Here is a 23,179-nt window from a genome sequence, read left to right as displayed (position 1 = left end):
CCAGCATAGTTATTGTCGACGGCACAGTAGCAAGACGACAACTTTTAATTGACCCGAGAACCTGTTGCACGGAAGCGGCATCTAATATATGTGCATTTCTTATTTATATATTTAATTAAGCAGGTGTGCAGCTTCTTTCAGCAGCCTGCACCGCAGATGATCGCCTCCCCCATCCCTCTGCCGGCTGCGGAGACTGAGGTCCGTCTCATCCACCTGCGTGCTATTTACAGCACGGCAGTACAGTGAGCGTGTCCTGACTGCACACCAGGACAGATGATAATTTCACATTCACCCCACAGAGCCACTACCTCTCCTAACCACCACACTGGTTAAAAGTGTCGCTCTTTACTGGGTTAGGCAGCTTTGAAGGTAGCAAAGTTGCCCAGGATGGACTCCAAGCGAGAGAAGGACCAAGGTAAGTTGTGATGGGTAGCTTGTTGCTACGTTGCTTTGCTAGCCACTAGCTGCTTATGCTAGGTAGCTGTGCTTTCAGCTACAACATAACCCCTTTTTGTTTGCTACACAACATTTTGCTTATATCATCTCATGACAAAATAAATAAACAAAACAGACGGGGAACGTTTTTAATTATATTCAAGAACCCACCCACTTTCATCCGGCTGAATCATCCTCATGATTTAATTCACGCAGCCGCTGTCTCACGAATATAGCTAACATGGGCTAACAAAGTCCCTTTAATGCCTCTGCTAACAAGTTGTAACGTTATTGCTGGCAGACTGTGCGGTAATCTAAACATCGTGACCTTTCTTTCTGCAGGTGCAGTGCAAAACATTAGTCCCTGCTTACACCCAATCCATTCTCTGTCATATTTAAGGATATAAATCCATGTCTGTCAGTGCTCATTTAGTTTTTAAATAAGTAAATAAAAATTGTGCTGCATATGTGAAAATATAATAAGAGGATGTCCAAGAAAATAACAGAGCCCTACATCAGCATCATTATCATCATCATCTCTGGTCAACCGTGATTTCCTTTTACCTCTCTTAATAAGAGCTAGCTGACACTGCCTCTGGGAATCAAGCCAAATATAACTCCCTGGGTTTCTTTTATTTATGCATACAACTGGCGAGATAATACCACCCAGCAGCACATCTGTTTGTGACCCTCTCCTCAAGAGGACATCCCAGCGTGCAGCCAGATATGAAATTCAGAAACTGCTTGTCTGAATTTTTTTTTTGTCCCCTATTAGAGATGATTGCCTGGATTATTTGCTTATACTGTAAGCAGAACAGACACTGTGCTTCTAGCGTTTTCTTTTGCAGTGCTGACTCACGAACAATGACAGAGTGGGTGCATGCAAATAGAAAAATAAATATGCTTTGCTCTGCTGAAGTCTTGTGACTCGTATTCTTTCAGATGCAGACCATGAAAAGATAACTGCCGTGCTGCTCAAGTCACGTACAGGGGAATTTGATCTGGAGTCGATATTGTTTCTCAAATTAAGAAATCTCGGTAAGATGGAAATAATATATTAGCATTTCATTCTGCAAAATTTGCATTTCATTTATGATTTAAATTGTATGTCTTGTAGGTATACATGATCTTGGATGCACTGGGGAATGTATAAACCTGGAGAGACTGGACCTCTCTGGAAATAATATCACAAATTTGGCTCCTTTAGCATCTCTACGGCTTCTTTCAGTCCTCAATTTGTCTAACAACAGGGTCTCCAATTTAGGTACAATTTTAGAAGAAAAACATTATTTATTTCTTGCATTATTAAGATGATTACTGTCATGAAAAGGCTTTAAAATTTCTCATAAATTGGTCACTGCTTTTGTATTTCCAGAGCCCCTGCGCACTTGTGACGTTTTACAGAACTTAAATGTGGCTGGTAATATTATATCCAGGTAAGACTAAATAACCACTGAATGTCTTTTTTTTTTCCTGCAGGTGATTAAAAATGTGAATATGTCACAAGCGACTGTGTTACTGACATAAAAGCAGAAAAGCTTTATGCATAAGTTACTATGTTGTTAGGCATTTTAAGAGCATGTCTGTTTTGCTTTTCAACAGTATTGAGAACCTACACTGCCTTGTTTCTTTGAGAAAGCTAGAAAATATACGTCTGAAAGACAACACATATAATTACACTAATCCAGGTAATTTTGGTGACTTTGAACATATTCCAGTGGATGGAAATTCTCGATTAATGAACTCATGTTAAGTTTCTTTATGGCAGTGTGCAGAAACTCTTCATATAGAGCCGTAGTTCTCGAGATGTTCCCCAATATCAAAGTCCTGGATGGTAAGTTTTTTTCCCCATTCTTTGGACATTTAACTGCTCAACATTAACTTGTAAGAGTTTCGTGTTTTAATGAATTAATCTGCTTAAATTGCAGGTGAAAGAGTTGTTGGGCGTGGAAGCGATCTGTATCAGTTATGCAAGGACATTGATGATACCATAAAAGGTATATTTTAATGAACTTGTTTTCACACTTTGTTTACTGGATTAATTTGGTGATTGTGGCACCGCTGACAGTTAAGATGCATTTGTGTTTGCCTTTGCTTGTATAATATACCGAGACTGATATTTACTTTTTTTGAACGATGATCAGCTGGTCTGTACAAGAATGGACAGCTTGTTGAACATTCTGATTGCAAGCCATGGGTGGAAGATAGTTACTGGGAGATAAAGAGATCTAATAATGCCATTATTGAAGAAGCCTATAAGCAATTTAATGGTAAGAGAATATCTGCAGACCTGTTCCTGGATATCTAGCTGGTTGCTAACAGTGTTAGATGCATAGTGTATTCCTTGACTTTTTATGTATTTTTCTTTGTACAGATGTTCTTCATGAATGCAGACTCCTCAACAACAGAGCCACTCATGTGATTTCACAAACTGAAAGATCCATGAGCCTGAAGAAGCAACCAAAACAATATGCCATCTGAGCCGGCCTGTTTCGAACACATTTGTGGGCAACATTTATCAACTTCTCTGCTTGTGTGATATACCATGGCTAATGTACTGTAGATTTTTGCAGATTAACCACTCTGTATCGAAATGCTTGACGTTTACCATTGCCTGACACACGTGCGCTGTCTTGCAGTGTGTGGCATTTGCTGACCTTGTACTCATCCTATGCATTGGGTATTGGACAAAACATGTAGGTGGTGTGAAAACCTTTACCCGTACCGACAGCCCTCAGTTTGGTTCAAAGATGTCTTTACTTGCACAGTGTGCATTTTGTACCATATTGTAGCCTCCATTTATGCTGAGAGCTGCTTTATGCTGCTTAAGATTTTCTATTGGTTTTCAGTAATTTATAGCTTTTTTCCATTTTGCATTGCTGGAGAATTCGGGAAGTTATTGTGTCCCATGCTGTGTGCTTTCTTTGCAAGTTCAATTTCTGCAAAAAGAAAAAGGTGATTTAATGATTGCTTCAGCTGTTTCTACTTGTTTTATACCATAAAGTTTATTATATGTGCAATCAAAATGTGGAAAATACAGTGCGTATGAAGCTTTAATGGTGTACCCCCGCTTTTATTTTTACTAATATATCTGTATATATTATACAAAACATGTGTGTGATATGTATACAACTCATACATATATTCATACAGACCCATGTTTGCTCACTCTGAACCAATGAACATGATTTTAAAACATAAAGCAGAAGGTTATAGCCTGCAGAAGTTGTTCCTCGGCGTGTTAGAAGCGGTCCACTGGCGCCACCTGCAGGCGGTAATAGTGTTGCAACGCTAAGCAAACATCCGGATGCATTCACTATTATTATGCTATTTACAATATAGCCCATATGAGAAGCTTGCATTTAGTTTTAGTTTAATTTAGTCTTTTTTCATTATCTTTATCCAGAAGATGTAAGAGCCAAGAGAGATCCTGTCTTTGCGTTTTACATTCCATTTGACATAAAGACGTGATCAGCATACACAGGAGAAATACTTTCAATACTTTTAGTAGTTCAGTCGATGCAATCATAAGACAATTAAAAATAACAGTAAGTTCAGATTCAGCTTCATCATTGGCCGCTTTACAGCACAGTTATTCGGACTTTTTGATAGTCAGCAAACACTTTATGGCTATCAGCACATTATGAAGTTAAAGGAAATGAAATGGCACATATGACAAAGGCCAGAAAACGTCTTTCATGTCAGTAGGACAGAGATAAAGGGCTTAATACGGCGGAAATGGAGGAAGGGGGATTAAAAAAAAGGCAATGGGAGTAAGAAAGCAAAGGAAGCTGTTTTTACAAAATCTGAATGAAGGCAGGAGAAATGAGAAGCTCAAGTGGGAACAGGCGAGTCATATCACGACTTACAGACTTGATGGGCACACTAGTTTAAATTGTGTATTTAAACCAGTGTGTGTGTGTATATATATATATATATATATATATATATATATATATATCTCGAATCCTACATATATATATAGGATTCGAGGTTGTCCACACTTCATACCAGTTGGTGGCAGTAATGCACCGTTTCGGAGGGTGTAAAATACCGCCAACAAAAATAACAAGAAGAAGAAGCTCGACAGTTGCTACAGCTGCTGTGTCGACCTTGGTTCGTTCAGAATGGCAGGGAAGGCGTGGAGGTCAGCGGTATGTACGTTGAAACTTATGGAAATGTGTTATAGTTGCACTAGATCAATTTTGTTTCAGTTCATCAGCGAACACTTATTGTCTGTCCCGCTGACAGCATACCAGAGGCAGAATATCCACTGCTAACTACTTAGCTGACCGCTAACGCACAGGCTATATGCCCGTAGTTGCTATAGCAACCCGACACGTTTAGCTAGCAGCTATTTAGCCAAGTGTATGTTTAGTCTCGTGTAATGCAATGTAGAAGCAATTTATGGCTTCGTTGCTCTAGTTGAACATGTTTTTATTAAGGTTGCGTTATGGAAACACATGTCTATCATCTACAGATTCTTAATCTACTAACAAAGTTGGGTTTATTGATCAATGGCAAGGATAAACTCAAACCACAGGAAGTAAGTTAAGTGTACCTAACTTTAAATACTGTATATCCTTGCTGCACTGGAAAAAGAGCTCGCAGGCAGTTACTCTCGCTTCTGATGTGACCACATCTGGAATAGAGACTCTGTTTTGTAACCTTTTCCAAGTCAGGGTTGCCTTCGGCTGTTTGTCTATCTGCCTGTCTTCCTGTCTCTCTGCCTGCTCACATAGGAGCTTCATGCAGTTGTATTGTTTTACATATTTAGATTACACTGACAATGTAATCGTTTGCAAAACCAATACAAACTTGCCAAACAGCTATACCAGTCAAAAATGTTTTACTGTTAAACACAGCAGTGCACAAATTTGGTCATCATCATTACTCAAGACATCTGTTCAGTTCACCTCACACTATACACAGACATGTTTTCAGTGCTTTTTCTTATTTCCATAAATAAACAGCAGAATAGTGTTGGGAGGAAAAAAATCGATTTGTGTTTTGTTTTTTTCTCAGTTGTCACAGGTAGTTGGGGCTTTGAAGAATGAGACCCCACAATCCAGGACTTTCATCCGTGGGGTATTTATTTTTCCTTGTAAAACTACAGACTTTTTTGTGTGAAGGTTTTTTCTGTAACTTCGAGGTTATATTAAATTTGAACTACCTCATCAGTGTGCAATAAAACTTGTGTTTGTCCTGCCTCACAGATTCAGACTGTCACTTTAATCCCTGGTGATGGGATTGGTCCAGAGATCTCCAATGCTGTCATGAAGATATTTGAAGCAGCTAAAGTTAGTACTGAAAAACTGTTTAAAAAAAAAAAATCATTAACATGCATATTTATTTTTCAGATTTTATCAGAGAATAATATAATGCTTGAGCACTGATACCACATAAATCATATAACAGAAATATGATTAGTATAATTGTAGATAACAAAGTTTCTGGGAAAAAAGAATGAATTGAATGTCCTTTTGATATAGGCACCTATTCGGTGGGAAGAGAGAAATGTTACAGCCATTCGGGGACCTGGTGGAAAGTGGATGATACCTCCAGATGCCAAAGAATCAATGGACAAGAGCAAAATTGGCCTGAAAGGTAACCTGATTGATTTATCTATATGGGTTTTTTTTGTTTTGTTTTTTTAAGGCAAAGTTAAACAGTAGGACAGTTCTAGGTAATGGTGTGTATATTGGGAATATGTACTAATCTCTTTATTCCAGGAACTTCACTCTCATGTGTTCCCACATCAGCAGCTTGGAAATTAAATTTTATTAGGGGCATTAATTAAATTTGGCATGCTTAAGAGAGAAAAACTTCCAAACCAATCACCAGGTTTTTAGATATATTCTTTTGGTTTGACATGAAATATTTTTGAATTCTTTAACAATCTAAAGGCCCTTTGAAGACACCAATAGCTGCTGGCCATCCCTCCATGAACCTGTTGTTGAGGAAAACCTTCGACCTCTATGCTAATGTGCGGCCCTGCGTGTCCATTGAGGGCTACCAGACCCCCTACACTGATGTGAACCTGGTCACAATCAGGGAGAACACCGAGGGAGAATACAGTGGAATTGAACATGTTGTAAGACCTTTATTAACATTACCTTTTGACAAGCTTTCTTGTAATTTCTTTAAACAGTTTTCAGGAATAGTTCTCTAGGCTTCTGGAAGAACATTCAAACCTTTTCTTTGGATGTTGGTTGAGATGATCCTACACTGCTTCAGAAATGTTGCGGTCCAGGCTCTGAAGAGGCCAGTCCATGACCAATAGTGTTCCACTGTTTGTTTTTTCCTACCCAGTATACATTTACTGCATTGGCGGTGTGTTAGAGTAGATTTTTCCCATATCGTATCATTTGCAATCATACCGGTATAAAACTTTTACATCAAATAAAAATGTTATATCATGATATCATTGCTAAAGCAGTGACACTTGCATAACATCCCTGGTGTGGGCATCTGCGAGACACGCTTGGGCACGTTAGAGAAAGAGTCAATCTCGGCCTCTGATTATAATTTACTGCAGAAAAAAACAGAGCTTCTTAAAAAAAAAAAACATTTCTGAAAATTGTTTCCACTAATGTTGGAAGCAACAAACACATTTCACCACTTGAGTACAACTTGAATACAAATGAGGAAAAGGTAACTTTTGCAAGCCAAAAGTAAACAAATGTCTCAACTGAACATTGCTTGCTCCATATGATAGAAAGAGAAATGACTGAAATTACCTCTTAATAGGCCACAGTTATGATGCCAGTCCAAACATGTTTAAAAAAAAAGGCCTTAAGCAAGTGGTTAAAAAACTCGAGCCCAGCTACATCACCCCAGGTAGAAAATATTGTTCAGTTTTATTATTTGACAGTATTGTGCAGCTACTCATGAGTTACAAGGTTTTGTTACTGCTACATTAGTTGTTGTTAAACTAAAGTGTTAAGCAGTTATTTATACTTTACATTTCCTGGGGAAACACTCCATGGGTTACTTTTGTGCTCATATTTAACTTGTCTCAGGGTCACAGGTGGGCTGGAGGCTATCCCGGCTGTCATAGGCCAAGATGTGATATGTACTCTGGATGGGTCCCAAGTGTGTCACAGGGCAAACACAAAGAGACACACAACCATTCGCAATCAAATTCATACCCATGGGCAATTTAGAATCACCACTTACCCTAACTTCACTAATTTCATGTGTGGGCTCTTTCTGGGTACTCCTGCTTCTTAACAAAGTTTAAAGACAACAAAACACTCCTCTGAAAATGGTCGGGGACAAAGACTGAACATTGGCTGCTTTTTCACACATTTTCAGTCCAAAGATACACTTTGAAAGACCTTCAGAAAACTTAGAGAACTACTGGTCAAGACCACTTTAAAAATCTGAAGTAAAATATAAATTACCTAGCAGGGACCACATCTTCATTTAGGTTTGACAGCATTTCTTTAAGATAACAGCAGATGGCATAAGCGTGAATTGAGACTGGGGAAGGCCTCAGAAGGGCTTGGCGGTGGGTCCCAGGCCACTAATGAGAGGTGAATTAATTTTGAAACAGGAGGCAGGATAGGGCACGAAAACAATAACAAACAGCTTGCAGTGCAGGAGGTTTATATATGAGGTGTGGTCCCACTCCTGAAATTTGGATAAATTATCTCCAAGTAATGAGGGGTGGCTCAAGACATTTGCACAGCACTGTAGTCGTGTTCACTGTTCATTCTTTTTATTTCAGATTGTTGATGGCGTTGTACAGAGTATTAAGCTCATCACCGAACAAGCCAGCAAACGCATTGCAGAGTACGCTTTTGAATATGCAAGAAACAATCAGAGAGCCAGTGTTACAGCTGTTCATAAGGCGAATATCATGTAAGTATATTTTAGCACAAGTTAAGTCATTTGTCATTGTGAAGCTGCTTGAAACTACATTTTTGCTTCTCTTTTTTTCATTTAGGCGCATGTCAGATGGACTTTTCCTACGAAAATGTAGAGAGGCCGCTGAAAAGTACAAAGATGTGAAATTCACTGAGATGTACTTGGATACCGTGTGCCTTAATGTATGTCCCAATAGCTTTTTTGGTAAATTAGTCCGAATATGTTTTAGATGGCTATAAAAGAATGCTTTGCTGTATTTTTGTTTTAAATTCCTTATTCATCCAAACTTTCAGATGGTGCAGGATCCCACACAGTTTGATGTACTAGTGATGCCAAATTTGTATGGAGATATCTTAAGGTACACAACTGTCACCAGTAAATCTCTTATGTTAAAATACTCATAAGAACAAGACAAATTATGAGTCTTTTCTTTTGCACTTTATCAATCAAAGACGACATTTTTCAACTGTGGCTCACTAGGAAAAAGGGAGGTAACAGAATGAACAGGAGAGTGCTGAGGAGGTGGATCCTGACTGTTCTAAATGAAGAAAAAAGTGTAATTAAATCCTATGTTTTCATACCAAAAATACAGTAGTAGTAGCACCTCTAAACCTAGTGTCTCTAACAAAAAACTTACAACCTAACTGTGTTAAACTGACTCCTAACTGGTCCTTACAGAGGCAGTATAGTAAATGTAGTAAACCCTATTCTTGTAGCCAACACCAAACAAAACAGTGAGGAGTTACTCTAAGTCACAGCCTGCTTGAATGAAAATTGGATATCCCTTTAAACAGCTGTGATGATTCATGATGCAGCTTGGTGGTGCATAAGATCAGACACTTGTCCAGCCTGTATCAACAGTGGTTAGGTGGAGCAAGAGCAATCCATGGAGGTACTCATTGTGAACAAGAATACCCCTGCACACACTAGTTAGCATACAAAACAGAGAGCTGAAACACACATGGGCGACAGCAAAATTGTCTGGAGTTGTTAAAAAAGCAACAAAAATATTGACACAATATTAAAAATGTGATTGCTCATTCGTGTTATGAATTTATGTTAAATCCACTATATGTTTTATGAAATCTAAAGGTAACCTAATGTGTATACCATTACAGTGATCTTTGTGCCGGATTAATTGGAGGTCTTGGAGTGACTCCTAGTGGAAACATTGGTGCAAATGGTGTGGCCATATTTGAGTCGGTATGGGGTCATTTTTGTAAAGTTGCAGATACATGATCAACATACAAGTTGCACAGAAAATCCACAGTCTATTTGTGTTTGTTGTTCTTTAAAAATATCAACTTCTTCTGTAAAATCAGGTTCATGGAACTGCTCCAGATATAGCAGGAAAAGACTTGGCTAACCCCACCGCCCTGCTGCTCAGTGCAGTCATGATGCTGCGGCACATGGGTCTTCATGGGCATGCCAAGAAGATTGAAACTGCCTGTTTTGACACAATTCGAGACAGAAAGGTAATTACTTCTTTTCTGGAGAATTGCAGTTTGGGTTATATGGTGTACACCTGTTTTCTAATTTATAATGCTTATGTTATTCATCTTCAAGGTTCTGACCAAAGACCTGGGAGGGAACTCAAAGTGCTCAGAATTCACAGAAGCAATATGTCAGAGAATGAAGGATATGGACTAAAAGGACATTAATGAGATATGTTTGTTAATTGTTAGGGTTTTGCCCACTTGACCATATCATGCTGTATCCGCACATTTCAACCAAAAAAAGAAAAAACTACTTAGGAGTTTGAGATCCTGAATGTTTAATTTTTCTCTCTGCACAATCCAGACAACTGTGTTAACAGTGGTTTGTGTATATGGAATATGCATACGTGATTTTCCTGTGTATCAGTGGTGAATATTATCTATTTATTGGTGAAATGTGTTTAATGTATTTGACAATGATATTTGAAGACACAGCCACAAATTCCACTTGACAAACAAATCATATGCTAAGAAGTCAAACTCTGCTTCACATTTAGTTGCTTAGATAATCCATCTGTAAACACATTAGATATTTTTTTCACTAAATGTTTTTTGAAAACTTACTGTTTGCTTATGTAATTATTGTAAAATTGGTATTACACTGACATGAGAAATGCCATAATTTTTATTCAGTGTTATTCAAATGACTCTGATAGCTGTTATAACTGATTTCTGGGTAGAAGCATGTCTTTCTCATCAATGTTATAAAGCACTTCCACCAATTTTCCTGTCAGGCAAGATGATTGGTATCATTTTAAAGAAGTCAAAATCAGTGTTGGTAAGGTAAAAGTTGCATTAAAATGGTGTAACTTTAAACTTATTAAATAAAATATCCTTTAAACACTATGTGTGGTTCTCTTTTTTCATTCTGCAGAATAGATACAATAGTTTTGAGCCACCCCTCATTTCTTTATAGTATGCAGTGAAAATGGAAAATCAATTATTTATTGAAATGTGCAAACTTACAAGGAAATACAGGATATAAGGAAAAAACAGTTTGTACAGTTCAAATTGGTATGGCCACAACTTTCTTAAGCAAGTGTTCTTGTAATTTATTTAAATAGTCTTCAGGAATATTTCTCCAGGCTTCTTGAAGGATATCTCAAATCTCTTTAGATTTGATCTCTTTGTTTCATTCTGTGTCAAGATGATCCCACACTGCTTCAAGAACGGTTAGGACCGGACCCTTGGGAGGCCAAACCCAACTGAAAAGTGTATTTTGTTTTTGTTTCTGTCTAGGAATGCTTTTACTACTTTGGATCATTGTCATGCTGAAAAATGAAGCCATTGTCAAATACTTTCCAGATGCTCTTGGATTGTGAATCAGACTCCAATAGTACACTTCTGCATTCATATTTCCATCCATTTTGGAAAGATCCTCCAACACCAATGGCTGCAATGCAGCCCCAAAACATGACAGAGCCTCTATCGTCTTTTTCAGATGGCTGCAGACACTCACTGTTGTACCTCTCTCCTGACCTTCATTGTACATAGTGATGATTTGAACCACAAGTGTCAAATTTGGATTCATCAAACACCTGTAACCACAAATTTTCAGCGCAGTTCTTGTATAATCTGACCACTCAAGAACACTTCAAAAAAATGATAAGAAAGTCTGACTCATTGGAACCAAAATAAAAAGAAATGAGGGTTGGCTCAAGACTTTTGTGCTGTACTGTAATTACATTTTATGCGTGTTCACAGGGGACGAGATGAAGGAAAATGACATGTTTTCATACTAACAGTTACACAGTAGAAAGTGACTTTATCCTTGATAAAGGCTCTCTATAACTTTGTGGTACATCTCTAAGACAACTGGACGGCGAAGCTTCATTGTAGGACCTGGAACAAGAAAATAGTAAATCATTTATAGATTCTCTGCAATGTGCAACTGATTCGATACAACTTGCACCTGTATTGTGTTACATGGTCTTGATATTATGGTATACCAGCATAAACCTTTATTGTATAGTATTAATCTTTTTTTTAACAGTGTTCTGCTGAATTTACCCAGTTCTCCTCCAGAAACAGAGAAGTCCTTTCTCAGAATGGTCCATTTTTGTATGCGTTGGGCGTTGGAGGTGGCTGCAGAGTTGACTCTGTCAATCCCCTTTTGAATTGCCTGGTACACTTCTTTGTCTTTTCCACCAGTTATGTCAGACATTTTGCTTGCTTGGCTGCCCAGCTGTCTGCAAAACTCCACAGCTTCCATACTGAGTTCCTCTGTTGGCTCCATGGTTTTGGTATTGCTACAACACTGAAAAACGGGATAAATCCCAACATCATATACATAGAAATTATGACATTAGGGTTAAATTCATCATTGTCACACCTGTAAGTGAGAAAGGCATTTAACAGTTCTCTTGTCACTATTCATGCTATGTTGCTGGGAAAATCAGAACAATTACAGCAGATTACCTTTAAGGTTAAAAGCATGGACAAAAACTTCTTTTTGTCTCCAATCAGCATGGCATTGCTGATGATGGGTAGCTCCTTCTTTACTGCTTCTTCTATGGGAACAGGTGGAACATTCTCTCCTCCAGCTGTGATGATCAACTCTAAATGCAAGGAGTAGACAACCTGACATTTCAGCTGTTTGTGACTCACTTCACAGAGAAAGAAGTCTTATTTCTGCCCAGGACACCATGCTTTTTCCACAGTGTGAGTCAGTGACCTAAAATGTCCAGTTACACTCTCACAATAGTTTTGTTTGATGAGATTATGCTACCTTTTATCCTTCCTGTGATGTACAAGAAACCCTCTTCATCAACCTTCCCCAAGTCCCCAGAATGCAGCCATCCATCTTCATCCAAAGCTTCTCTTGTTTTGTCTTCCATGTTGAGGAAACCCATGAAAATGTTGCGTCCCCAAAAGCAAATTTCTCCTGTCCCTTCACAGTCTACATTGGCCAATTTGTATCGACAGCCAGGCACCACTTTTCCACAGCTATAGGTCAAAAAAAGAGTTTTCTGTGTCTTAGACTTTATTACAATTCAAAACATAAGGACCACAAACACAAGTAATTTTTTACAATTCTTGATTTTGAAAAAAACATTATTATTATTATTTTTTTACCTTGGCAGTTTATAAGCTTTTGGACCTGACATGAAGTGAGGTCCTGTGCTCTCGCTCATGCCATAGGCTTCATACAAGCGGATGTTCAGACCCAGGAAAAACTGCACGGTTTCACTACTGATCGGTGCTGCTCCTGAAAAGAACTTCTGACAGCAAGACAGGCCCAGCTCATTCCGAAGCTTCTGCAGCACAAGGCTGTCAGCCACGTAAAAAAGGAACGGTTTTTCATCATCCCTAATAAAATTGCAAATGAAACTTTTGAATGAAATCATCTCTTCTGGGAAAATTCATCTATTTACACGTATATGCACATTTTATAAATAATTATTGAGAATCAAAACTCTACTCACTCATGCGTACACTTTTGATTTGTTTCCTGGCTGACTGACATTGCCCATGTAACCAGTTTCTTTTTCAAATATCCACACTGACTAATCTCCTGTTTTATCTTCTCCATCATTTTCTCCCATACCCGTGGGACACCCATGTGGGATGTTGGGCGAGCCTCCCGAAGTGTAGTTATCAAGCTTCCCTACAGAGCAAATGTGCAAAATGTGAAAAAGAATGAAGGGGGAGAACACCATTGTGGGTGTGGGAATTCAGTCTGCACAATACTGAATTTTTACAATATCTTATTCAAATTATTACCTCCACAATTACTAAAATTTTTATTTTTATCTGAGCCATGAAAGTGCACCTATTTTCATGTTAAACATCTTGTAGTACTGATTGTTGTCGAAATGCATATTCTTGTGACACATGTTAGAATCACATGATCAAATATTTTTAACTACTTACCTTTAAGGCATCTGGCTGTGCAAAGTATACCAGCTCACCCCAGTGGATGCCTGTCCAGAGATCATAGATCTGAGCAGCAATGTGGCTGAGAGGCAGGTAACTCACTAGTGACTCCTGTTTAGTGTCGGCTGGCTGCATTTCTCCAGCCCTGCTGGCATGAATGGCCGTCCATGTGATCTGTAAATTCATTCAGTGCAGAAAATTGTTTGTTTTACCTCAAACAACAACACATTTCTGAGGTATTTCTATGTTTTTGCATTTGATCTTCTTTGCTTTCAAGTAGCTTGTCATAGTTACAATAATAAGAGTTGTTAATAGACACATTAGGCATACAAGCACACATTGATAGCCACATGAAAGCTTACATTGTCATGACTGAGCATGACTCCTTTCGGCTTGCCTGTGGTGCCAGATGTGTAGATCAGGACACAGCACTGGTTAGCTCTCTGACTGCTGATAATGTCATCCAATTGTTTTTCAGAAACATCCAGACCCAGCTCCATGAACTCCTCCCACTGCCCAAAAGCAGAAATATACCATTTGGAACACAGGCTCAACAGTCATAGTGGTCTGTATCATTTTATGTGCTGTCCTGAGGACTTACAGAGTAGAGATTTGAGATCTTCTGCTGAACCTGTCCACTGTACTGCACTATGGCTTTTAAATTGGGTAGTCTGTCACATATCTGTAATAGCAAGGGAGAAAAATTTTCCACAGATGTTTTCGCTGTGGAATCAAACCCACTGCATGTGCATATCATTGTATAGTACCTGCAATATCTTCTCCAGTTGCTTCTGATTTTCTACCACAATAATGTTGGCTTTAGAGTCACTAGCCACATAATGGCACGCGTCCGGTGAGTTTGTGGCATAAATTCCTGTCATTATTCCTCTGTTAGAGATGTAGGAGAAACAAAGAAGTTATTGAATGTCTCACTGCAACAGGAGAAATACACCTATATGGTATTTATGTGCAGTGATTGGCTGAGTTCGATTAGTGCTTAATCCAGGTCCAGTTGTTGATGTGTAATGTGCGCTTCTCACCCTGCCATGATTGCACCGACTGCAGAGAAGAACCATTCTGCTGAATTGAATCCTAGTATTCCCACTCCATGGAATCGCTCTAAACCCAGCTGCACACATTAACAAAGTTTTGGACTTTTCTTTGTAAAAGTCTGATCATTGACAGTGTAGTCTAGCACGTACCTAAAATGTAATTAGTTCTTTTGTTTAATATACCTTTAGAAAGCTCTTGGCTGTTCTCCGGCACAACTGGTAATACTCTAGGAAAGTTATCTTTTCCCATTTGTTGTTCTTCTTGCTGGCAAGTGCATGCTTGTTTCCATATTTTTCAACTGAGGCTTTAAACAACTGGTGAACTGTGTTGGGTTCTTCTGCACATCCTTCTTCTATTCTCAGCTTGACTGAACCTCTAGCATCAGTGGTCCAAAGAGAATGGGCTGGAGCAAGAGGTGTGCTGGAAAATGCCTGACTTACATCTATTTGTCCTGCGATGAGAAAAAAAAATCAAATCTGAAATGCAAATGCAATCACTGGGCACTAAAAGTCTTCTTATTCAGTGCTCATAACTCACCTATAAAGGTGAGCTCTTCACTATCTGTCTGCGTGTGTTCCGTAGTCTTCTGAGCTGGCAACATCACACTGAAACACACAGAGGAAACATGGGCTACAAGCACACTCGCACGCACTCCACCTCAAATTCTGGCAGGGGTTTCGTTTTAGCTTTGTTGACCCAACACAATGTCGGGGCTTTGCCACAGGAAAAGCCCCTTGCTTTGTTTGTCAAAAAAAACAACAACAACTGTCTGCTCCCACTCGTCAATATTGTTGTCATGGTAGATGGGGAGGAGCCATTGCATATCAATATAAAGACTGATCCAAACATTGATCACATTTCTCTCCCAATTGAGATGACAGTGTATTCAAAGGACAAAAATAATCAAAATCAACTCAAATTAACACATCTAGATGATTCTGGAACAGCACATCCTTGATCACCATAATAAAAACACACATGAGTAAAATCTTTTTGAGGAATTGGGACTTGTGGACTCAGTGCCAAGGTTTGGTGCAAAACTATATTATAATATGAGGAACATTCATTCAATAACTCTGGCAGAAGTGACTAAATGGTTAAACCATCACCACATTTATGCACTGTGCATGCATGCTGGGGAAAGTATTAGAAGCTATCCCACAGTTAAACTGTTAGAAAAAAGGTGAAGGCAGGTGAAAGAAACCAAAAAACAGTTCATCTTAAGTTGCTTACCTATCCTCAAGTTGATGATCGACCTTCTTTTCCATTCTGAACTTGCTCAAAACTGCTGCTTTCAAAACTTGGACGAACGTGATTTATGGGAATATACTGGATTAAGAAAACAAAAAAACACCAAACAAACTTGCAGTTCAGCAAGCCTTCCCAAGTCGCTAAAGGTTGTGAAACAAACAGGAAAGACCATGTGGGTAGTGCATTGGAATCAGTTGCTCAAGAACATGTCCTGAATTCAAATCACCTTCGCTTTTCACATGTAAAACAGCCTTTCCCAATTCACACAATGACACGTTCAAAACTTAATCACACCACTCTGCATTTAATTTTAATCAAGCTTAATGCACACGAGTTACAGGGTGAAACAGGCTTTAGCACTCCTAAAAATGTAATAAAATGTGGAATTTAGGAACACCTAATCTGCAATAAATCTTTCAATAATAAACAACAAGTATACACGTTTGTAGCTTACATAACAAATATTGCAATTATTTGGGACGGAGTATTGTTTCTGTTTTGCCAGACGTATGGGTGTGATTAAAGAATATTCTAGAGAAGGTTATATAACATTTACAAAACAGGCTGTATCTTATTAGAGATCATACATGCTATATTTGTTCCTTTTTTTCTTGCCCTTGCCCCACTGGACTCATAGAGACATCTAAGGCCATTCGAAAAAGTAGGTCACGCTATATAAGAAGGAGATCTAGTAACCTCCAGCCCTCCCGCGTCCCCCTACTCGGGTCCCTTCTAGACTCCTTTCTCTCCGCCAACGAAACATCCGGTCCCGCTTCTCGAAGCTCTCCAGAAAGTTCTGCACTGCAAAGCGGCTATAAGTACCTCCCACTTTCGCTCCGCACTCTCACAGCAAAGGCAACTGAAAGCTTGGTGAGGCAGCATCTGGAAAGTAAGGCATAAAGACTTCAGTTTAGAATAATAATTGTCATTGTCACAAAGAAATACCAGCAGTTTTATTTAAGGTTGACTATAGCTAAGGCGAATATGGGCGACATCCATGTGTCTTTTAATGCCGGTTGTATTGCTTTCCCGTAACGTGTGAGACATACTGAAATTTAGCAGTCCGTTATCGCTGGGTTTAACGAGATAAAACAGAGGTTAGCCCCTGTTTTGCAGCTAGCGTGCGGTTTGCTATTTGTTTAATATCAGCTGTCAGTGTGTTTCAAGCTGTAACCTTGTGTGTAACGTGTTCGTGGTGTGTGATATTTGCTCTTTAGGACAGTCACCATGGTTCACGAAACCGGCTACTACGATCTTCTGGGTGTCAAACCCAATGCTTCACAGGATGAAATCAAAAAAGCCTACCGAAAACTTGCCTTGAAATATCATCCTGACAAGAATCCAAACGAAGGAGAGAAGGTGAGTTTTAAACGTGTTTTATTGTAGCAGTTCAGCCGTTTACGTGCTACTGTTAAAGCCGCTTCTAATTTTAAACCGGCTACTTTAAAGACCAGTGGGAGCTTTCTGGAATGATCTGTGCGCAGCTGACTGTGTGTGGCTACAGGAAGACCTGCACGCTTGAACTGACTTGATGTTTTTTGCTACTGTGCGAAAGTAATGTTTAACATTAAATGTGCTGTTATTGTATTCTATTTTATTCATCATTTATGTGACTTTTTTAAGTAGCATTGTCACAACACAAGTCGTACGTCAAGTAAGCCTAATGAAGGATCGAAGCAAATAAACTAACACAAGTTATAATCGACTTACTATGACCTGGATGACTGAAAATCTACACAAACTCAAGTTATAGCTTTAGTGGAGTCACTCATTCTGGGTTTTAAAAGTAATTCAATTATTTGTTTTATATCTGCAGTTCAAGCACATTTCTCAAGCATATGAGGTGCTGTCAGATCCAAAGAAGAGAGACTTGTATGACCAAGGAGGGGAACAAGCTATCAAAGAAGGAGGGATGGGTGGCGGAGGTTCTCCGATGGATATTTTCAATATGTTCTTTGGAGGTGGAGGACGAATGCAGAGGGAGAGAAAAGGTGAGGTGGCTCATTGAGTTTTCAAGCTAGATGCAGTTTGAAGTGATGTGTATTCCTGGCATTTATAATATGAATGTTGTGCTTTTTCATTTATTTGTCCTTTAGGGAAGAATGTGGTTCATCAGCTTAGTGTCTCACTAGAGGAGATGTACAATGGTTCAACAAGAAAGCTCGGACTCCAGAAGAATGTCATTTGTGAGAAATGTGAAGGTGAGTACCAACTTAATTGGAGAAACAAAAATACCAGTGTTTGGAGTAATACAGAATGTTTAATTCCTTTTTTCCTTCTCATCATAGGCTATGGTGGCAAGAAGGGTGCTTTGGAGAAGTGCACAAACTGCAAAGGAAGAGGAGTGCAAGTCCGGGTGCAGCAGGTGGGACCAGGCATGATTCAGCAGATCCAAAGCATGTGTCCAGACTGTCAGGGACAGGGCGAGAAATTTAACTCAAAGGATCGCTGCAAGAACTGCAATGGCCAGAAAGTAGAACGCAAGAAGAAAATCCTTGAAGTTCATATTGACAAAGGTAAAGCCCTCACCTATCTGAGACATTTGTATTATAAAAATGCTTTTCTTGTTGTTTTCAAAAGCAAGTTTAGCTAATGATACGTCTCTTGTGCAGGTATGAAAGACGGTCAGAAAATTACATTTCATGGAGAAGGTGACCAGGAGCCTGGCCTGGAACCTGGGGATGTCATTATTGTGTTAGATCAGAAGGATCACCCAGTTTTCCAGAGACGGGACAATAACCTAATAATGAGGATGGACATCAAACTTGTCGAGGCACTGTGTGGATTCCGGAATACCGTTCAGACTCTAGACAACAGAACGCTTGTTATCAGCTCACAACCAGGTAAGTGTTTGAATTCAGCTGGCCTTGAGTGCTGGCTTTTCTGGTGACAGATTGTGAACAATGGTAATATAGATTACAAATTTTTTTAATTATTTTTTTTTTTCTTCCTTCAAATCAACAGGTGAAGTCATTAAGCACAATGACGTCAAATGTGTTATGAATGAGGGCATGCCACTTTACAAAGAACCTTATGAAAGGGGACAGCTTATTATTCAGTTTCAGGTAAGTTGAACATCATTTCAACAGTGTAACACAATTCTGGATTTAAACTGAAGCCACAGGGTGGGAAAACGTTTTCAGCTGACTTGAATTCATTTAATCTTGCAGGTGGAGTTCCCAGAGAAAAACTGGCTCCCAGAACATCTGATGTTCCAGCTGGAAAGACTTCTTCCGCCCAGAGAGGATGTGATGGTCACAGATGACATGGAGGAGGTAGAACTAAGCGAGGCCGATTTGCAGTCACAACAGAAACACTACAGTGGTGAAGTTTACGAGGAAGACGATGACAATCCCAGAGGTGGCGTCCAATGTCAGACACAGTGATTGTAGTCAAAGTCTATATGTAGAGCATGTGGGTTTTGTTTTGCAAAATGAAAGGTTTAACCCATGCCTTTGGTCCCTTTCATTAAGTCATACACTGTAAATTTGTGACATCACATTTAAAACTGTTGCCAATCCTTTTTTTTTTTTTTTTTTTTCTTCTATTAAACTCGGGACACAAATATGCAAGTGGAGTAGGGTGCACCTAAAGTTGTCAGTGGTTTGTTTGTTTGTTTTGTGTATGTTATGTTCTATTTAAGTGTGTATTTTGTTTGTTTTCTGAAATTTACAGCACAAATGTCTTCATATGAACCTAAATGATGACTTGTATGCTTTCTGTGAAGGTGAAATTCAAGTCAAATGCTTTTTTTTGTACAATAAATACCCAGAATGCTTAAACTTTTTTTTTTATTGCTGTCTTTATTTACTGAGATTTGCGTATTAAATTCTGCCAGTAATTTTTTGTCTACAAGTTAAAATTTGTATGATAACTAGTCATTGGACACCATTTAATCAATGGGAAGATTTATAAAAAGGCACTGCTTAAAGTCTGTCATTAAGTTTCCAATGTCCATCTAATGTTGCTTCCTCCTAAAAGAGCAACCTGTGGAACAAAAAACATAATTACTTGATCTGTTTTCATATCTCATTTATGCGCAGTTCAAAGGCCCCAGTATACCTGCCACTGGTTGCATTGCACAGCAGTGGTAATGCATTACTGTTGCATCTAATTATGCTTACTTTGACAGCAGGCATCTGCTGCAGTATACTGAGCCCACAGTATAACTACCTGATAAAACCTCCACATCAGAGCTGATATGGAAACCAAAAAAGTATGACATATAAGACTTGTCTTCTTTCAAAGGTTCTTTTTTCCCCGTAATCATGTTTTTCAAATTGTTGCAATATCTCTGAATCTGAGCTCCTTTACTGTTATTAAAACAGCAGTAAAAACCACCACAATTGTGCACTAGTCTTCAACCCGGCTGCAGGGGTGATGACAATATTCCAGATTACAAAAAGCACCACTGGTAGAAATGGTGGCTTTGTTGTACAGTACGTTTTGCCAGGTGCCACACAGCAGGTATAATGGTGCCCACACTTACGATCAAGTATTTACATCTCTATTGGTACAGAATGTTCTGGATGTTTTACCCTCTGTTAGTCTGGCCTTTCCTCCTTTGGGCTGGCACAGCACTGTTGAGCATCCCACACAAAGTACCACAGTCTGTGCATGACTGAACACAGTGGTGATCTTGTAGCAGCCTGCAAAGAAATGGTGTTAAATATTTAATGTTACATTTCTGTGATTGCCAAATATGTAAAATGTGATTAAAAGACAGCCATCGAACGTGTGAATAAGAAATGGCTTAAAATCCCAGCAGCTGCATAACTTATTACTCTTCTATGAGGACTTGGAGTACATGTGTATTTTCAACTAAATTAGATCCAATCAAATACTGTATTTGTGTGGGACACATTGCTAACTGTAAAGCAGATTTTATGTGAGCTTCCCAACTCCATTTTTAAATATATACATCTAGAATAAAATTACTTAATCTTTTTAATCACAAGTGTTCTCCTTCTTACCCCAATAACCTTTAAAACTATTATTTCAGTTGCCGCTCTGCATAGTTATCAATTGCCTTTCAGTGCAAATGAATCATCAACTGGCTCATGACATTTTGAGCTATAGTCAAAAACAAAAAACAAATACTGAGAGTCGTCAGTCACCAGTTTCACTGGGTTTTTAGAAGTTTCTGAGCCTTTCCTTTTATCTCTGCCAATTTCACAAAAATCTGCTTAGCTTGTGTTTTTTGGTGACTTGCAATTTTCTACCATGGCCGTAGTAGGCAGCAAAAGACTGTAGCATATAAACCTGCAGGAGTGTGCTACTTTTCTTCCCAGTTGCTTTACCGAAGTAGCTATCTTTATAGAACTGCCTTTTGAAAACTAGATCCAATCAAAATGTGAGACACTATGTCCACATGTAGGATCAAAGGAAATAATAAAATGCTGTTAAGACCCACATAAAGAGGGACATCTGGTGACCATATAGTATAAACTTTATTGTATACCTGGGCATTTCACGTCCATAAAGTAGGAGTTGGGACTCTGAACAAGTCTTTTCTTTTTATGTTGTCGTCTCTCATGGTCAAGTGACGGGTGGAGAAGGTCTCTGGCCAACTGAAATGAAGGGAAAGGTCCAGTCAAATAAGTGGGATAAACCGTGTTTTAACTTTTTAGCTCACTTTGGTAAACCTTCTTTTAAACATTAACTATTGCATTTACATCTTAAGTAAGCACCACAGTTGTTCGTGTGTACTACAGGTGATTCGTTAAACGCAAAAAATGCAGTCGTGAAAGTTTTCAGGCGATGACTACTTTTTGGTCCGACATGACTACGTTATAAGTTACATCACACAACTACTAGTTACATACCACGGTGTTTCAGCAAGTAGTCGCCACCCGTCGTCAGCTATTGTTAGCTAGCTAACCCCCACTCCATGTGTTGCTACTGCAACAATGTCAACAACACAACTGCGAGGTTTCACGGTGTAAACACGGTAGGACATCGTCTCTGAAATGCACATATGGACCTACCATGTTGAAAAAAGCATACAAATTAATACGAAACTTAACTTACAGGCATTTTCGCTGTGCAAATCTCTGCGCCGATTAAACAGATAGCATCTCGGAGCAGAGCAGCGGGGAATGACTCGAAATCATACAGTGTGCTGAAAATGGTGAAGAGCATGTAGAAAAATAAAATTAAAAACAGAAAAAAATAAAACTTGATTTGAGGTTTCCAAATATACTATATATATTTTTTATTTCCCCAAAAAATATATAATATTTTAGTATACTAAACATTTATAATATCTTCGTATTAGGGTTATCACTTAAAAAAATAAAATTATATATACACTAGTCAAAGGTTTGGGCACACCTTCCCATTTATTTTATTTTTTTTCTTTATTTTCATGACTATTTATGAAGATTGTAGATTCTCACTGAAGGCATCAAAACTATGAATGTATTGAACAATTATGTATTGAACAAAAAGTGTTAAATAATTCACATTTTTATATTTTAGATTGTTCAAAATAGCCACCGGTTGCTTTGATTACTGCTTTGCATACTATTTGCATTCTCTGAGCTTCATGAGGTAGTCACTTGAAATGGTTGTCCAACGAGATGCTGAGCACTTGTTGGCCCTTTTGCCTTCACTCTGCGGTCCCTCTCATCCCAAACCATCTCAGTTGGGTTTAGGTCAGGTGACTGTGGAGGCCAGGCCATGTGGCCCAGCACTCCATCACTCTCCTTTATGGTCAAATAGCCCTTACACAGCCTGGGGGTGTGTTTGGGGTCATTGTCCTGTTGAAAAATAAATGATGGTCCAACTAAATGCAATCTGGATGGGATAGCATGTCACTGCAGGATGCTGCGGTAACCATGTCAATTCAGTGTGCCTTCAGTTTTGAATAAATACCCAACAGTGTCACCTGCAAAGCACCCCCACACCATCGCACCTCTTCCTCTGTGTTTCATGGTGGGAATCATGCATGTAGAGGCCATCAGTTCACCTCAGTCGTGATATGTAAGCCCAGCGGACAGCAATATCAGGAAGAAGGCTCACAAGAAATCAGAGAAGTACCAGGGGCATTGGGAGCATTTCCAAAACTGGAAGTCTGTGTCCAGAAGTGATGGTTAAAATCTAATTGTCCCTTTAAACTACAAAGCCCCACAATGCCAAGCGGGAACTGACGTCACATTTCTCGGCACCGGGCTGTTGCTAGTCTGCCCGGGTCT

The 23,179-nt window shown here is 38.9% G+C and overlaps 5 protein-coding genes across 7 annotated transcripts; 3 read left to right on the top strand and 2 right to left on the bottom strand.

Moving 5' to 3' along the window:
- Positions 1-141: 141 nt before the first annotated feature.
- lrrc61 (leucine rich repeat containing 61) lies at positions 142-3,492 on the top strand. The gene is made up of 9 exons (XM_084933473.1): positions 142-415; positions 1,378-1,473; positions 1,553-1,699; positions 1,811-1,871; positions 2,038-2,123; positions 2,204-2,269; positions 2,364-2,432; positions 2,580-2,705; positions 2,810-3,492. Exons 1-9 carry the CDS (start codon positions 388-390, stop codon positions 2,914-2,916), a joined length of 786 nt encoding a protein of 261 aa, XP_084789599.1. The 5' UTR covers positions 142-387; the 3' UTR covers positions 2,917-3,492.
- Positions 3,493-4,480: 988 nt separating this feature from the next.
- idh3a (isocitrate dehydrogenase (NAD(+)) 3 catalytic subunit alpha) lies at positions 4,481-10,649 on the top strand. Its single transcript, XM_084933472.1, has 11 exons — positions 4,481-4,589; positions 5,461-5,523; positions 5,652-5,735; positions 5,928-6,042; positions 6,342-6,529; positions 8,168-8,301; positions 8,387-8,489; positions 8,601-8,665; positions 9,426-9,510; positions 9,630-9,782; positions 9,874-10,649. Exons 1-11 carry the CDS (start codon positions 4,563-4,565, stop codon positions 9,955-9,957), a joined length of 1,101 nt encoding a protein of 366 aa, XP_084789598.1. The 5' UTR covers positions 4,481-4,562; the 3' UTR covers positions 9,958-10,649.
- On the bottom strand, positions 10,065-16,765 carry acsbg1 (acyl-CoA synthetase bubblegum family member 1). Of its 2 annotated transcripts, none has more exons than XM_084933467.1 (15): positions 16,680-16,765; positions 15,966-16,061; positions 15,270-15,337; positions 14,915-15,183; positions 14,720-14,808; positions 14,447-14,567; positions 14,281-14,361; positions 14,042-14,191; positions 13,677-13,853; positions 13,229-13,410; positions 12,879-13,112; positions 12,532-12,749; positions 12,222-12,361; positions 11,814-12,060; positions 10,065-11,645 (listed from the first exon to the last, which is right to left on the bottom strand). In XM_084933467.1, exons 2-15 carry the CDS (start codon positions 15,998-16,000, stop codon positions 11,569-11,571), a joined length of 2,088 nt encoding a protein of 695 aa, XP_084789593.1. In that variant the 5' UTR covers positions 16,001-16,061; positions 16,680-16,765; the 3' UTR covers positions 10,065-11,568. The 2 variants fall into 2 exon arrangements, with proteins under 2 accessions (XP_084789593.1, XP_084789594.1); XM_084933468.1 differs by lacking the exon at positions 16,680-16,765 and adding an exon at positions 16,571-16,655.
- Positions 16,761-19,765, top strand: dnaja (DnaJ heat shock protein family (Hsp40) member A). 2 transcript variants are annotated; one of them, XM_084933471.1, is made up of 8 exons: positions 16,761-16,853; positions 17,201-17,342; positions 17,800-17,974; positions 18,080-18,184; positions 18,272-18,499; positions 18,596-18,826; positions 18,948-19,048; positions 19,154-19,765. In XM_084933471.1, exons 2-8 carry the CDS (start codon positions 17,211-17,213, stop codon positions 19,367-19,369), a joined length of 1,188 nt encoding a protein of 395 aa, XP_084789597.1. In that variant the 5' UTR covers positions 16,761-16,853; positions 17,201-17,210; the 3' UTR covers positions 19,370-19,765. The 2 variants fall into 2 exon arrangements, with proteins under 2 accessions (XP_084789597.1, XP_084789595.1); XM_084933469.1 differs by having other exon boundaries at positions 16,763-16,872.
- rps27l (ribosomal protein S27 like) lies at positions 19,485-22,108 on the bottom strand. The gene is made up of 4 exons (XM_084933474.1): positions 22,014-22,108; positions 21,445-21,553; positions 20,522-20,632; positions 19,485-19,970 (listed from the first exon to the last, which is right to left on the bottom strand). The coding sequence occupies exons 1-4, from the start codon at positions 22,017-22,019 to the stop codon at positions 19,942-19,944; spliced, it is 255 nt and encodes an 84-aa protein (XP_084789600.1). The 5' UTR covers positions 22,020-22,108; the 3' UTR covers positions 19,485-19,941.
- Between the last annotated feature and the right edge of the window lie 1,071 nt (positions 22,109-23,179).

The sequence above is a fragment of the Perissodus microlepis genome, chromosome 7, assembly GCF_051167445.1.
Source record: "Perissodus microlepis isolate ML-2025 ecotype Zambia chromosome 7, ASM5116744v1, whole genome shotgun sequence".
Classification (NCBI taxonomy): Eukaryota; Metazoa; Chordata; class Actinopteri; order Cichliformes; family Cichlidae; genus Perissodus; species Perissodus microlepis.
This window is presented reverse-complemented; position numbering and strand designations above follow the sequence as displayed.

Excerpts from the sequence above, each read along its gene's own strand:
- lrrc61 (XM_084933473.1), top strand. The coding sequence starts at position 388 with ATGGACTCCAAGCGAGAGAAGGACCAAG. Across the intron at positions 1,700-1,810 it reads CAACAGGGTCTCCAATTTAG|AGCCCCTGCGCACTTGTGAC; the intron begins GTACAATTTTAG and ends TTGTATTTCCAG. Across the intron at positions 2,270-2,363 it reads CAATATCAAAGTCCTGGATG|GTGAAAGAGTTGTTGGGCGT; the intron begins GTAAGTTTTTTT and ends CTTAAATTGCAG.
- idh3a (XM_084933472.1), top strand. The coding sequence starts at position 4,563 with ATGGCAGGGAAGGCGTGGAGGTCAGCG. Across the intron at positions 6,530-8,167 it reads ACAGTGGAATTGAACATGTT|ATTGTTGATGGCGTTGTACA; the intron begins GTAAGACCTTTA and ends TTTTTATTTCAG. Across the intron at positions 8,666-9,425 it reads TTGTATGGAGATATCTTAAG|TGATCTTTGTGCCGGATTAA; the intron begins GTACACAACTGT and ends ATACCATTACAG.
- acsbg1 (XM_084933467.1), bottom strand. The coding sequence starts at position 16,000 with ATGGAAAAGAAGGTCGATCATCAACTTGAGGATAG. Across the intron at positions 14,568-14,719 it reads GTCGGTGCAATCATGGCAGG|AGGAATAATGACAGGAATTT; the intron begins GTGAGAAGCGCA and ends CATCTCTAACAG. Across the intron at positions 12,362-12,531 it reads CATCACAGGAAGGATAAAAG|AGTTGATCATCACAGCTGGA; the intron begins GTAGCATAATCT and ends CCTTGCATTTAG.
- dnaja (XM_084933471.1), top strand. The coding sequence starts at position 17,211 with ATGGTTCACGAAACCGGCTACTACGATCTTCTGGGTGTCAAACCCAAT. Across the intron at positions 18,500-18,595 it reads TGAAGTTCATATTGACAAAG|GTATGAAAGACGGTCAGAAA; the intron begins GTAAAGCCCTCA and ends TCTCTTGTGCAG. Across the intron at positions 19,049-19,153 it reads AGCTTATTATTCAGTTTCAG|GTGGAGTTCCCAGAGAAAAA; the intron begins GTAAGTTGAACA and ends TTAATCTTGCAG.
- rps27l (XM_084933474.1), bottom strand. Across the intron at positions 20,633-21,444 it reads TATGGACGTGAAATGCCCAG|GCTGCTACAAGATCACCACT; the intron begins GTATACAATAAA and ends ATTTCTTTGCAG. Across the intron at positions 19,971-20,521 it reads AAAGGCCAGACTAACAGAGG|GTTGCTCTTTTAGGAGGAAG; the intron begins GTAAAACATCCA and ends TTTGTTCCACAG.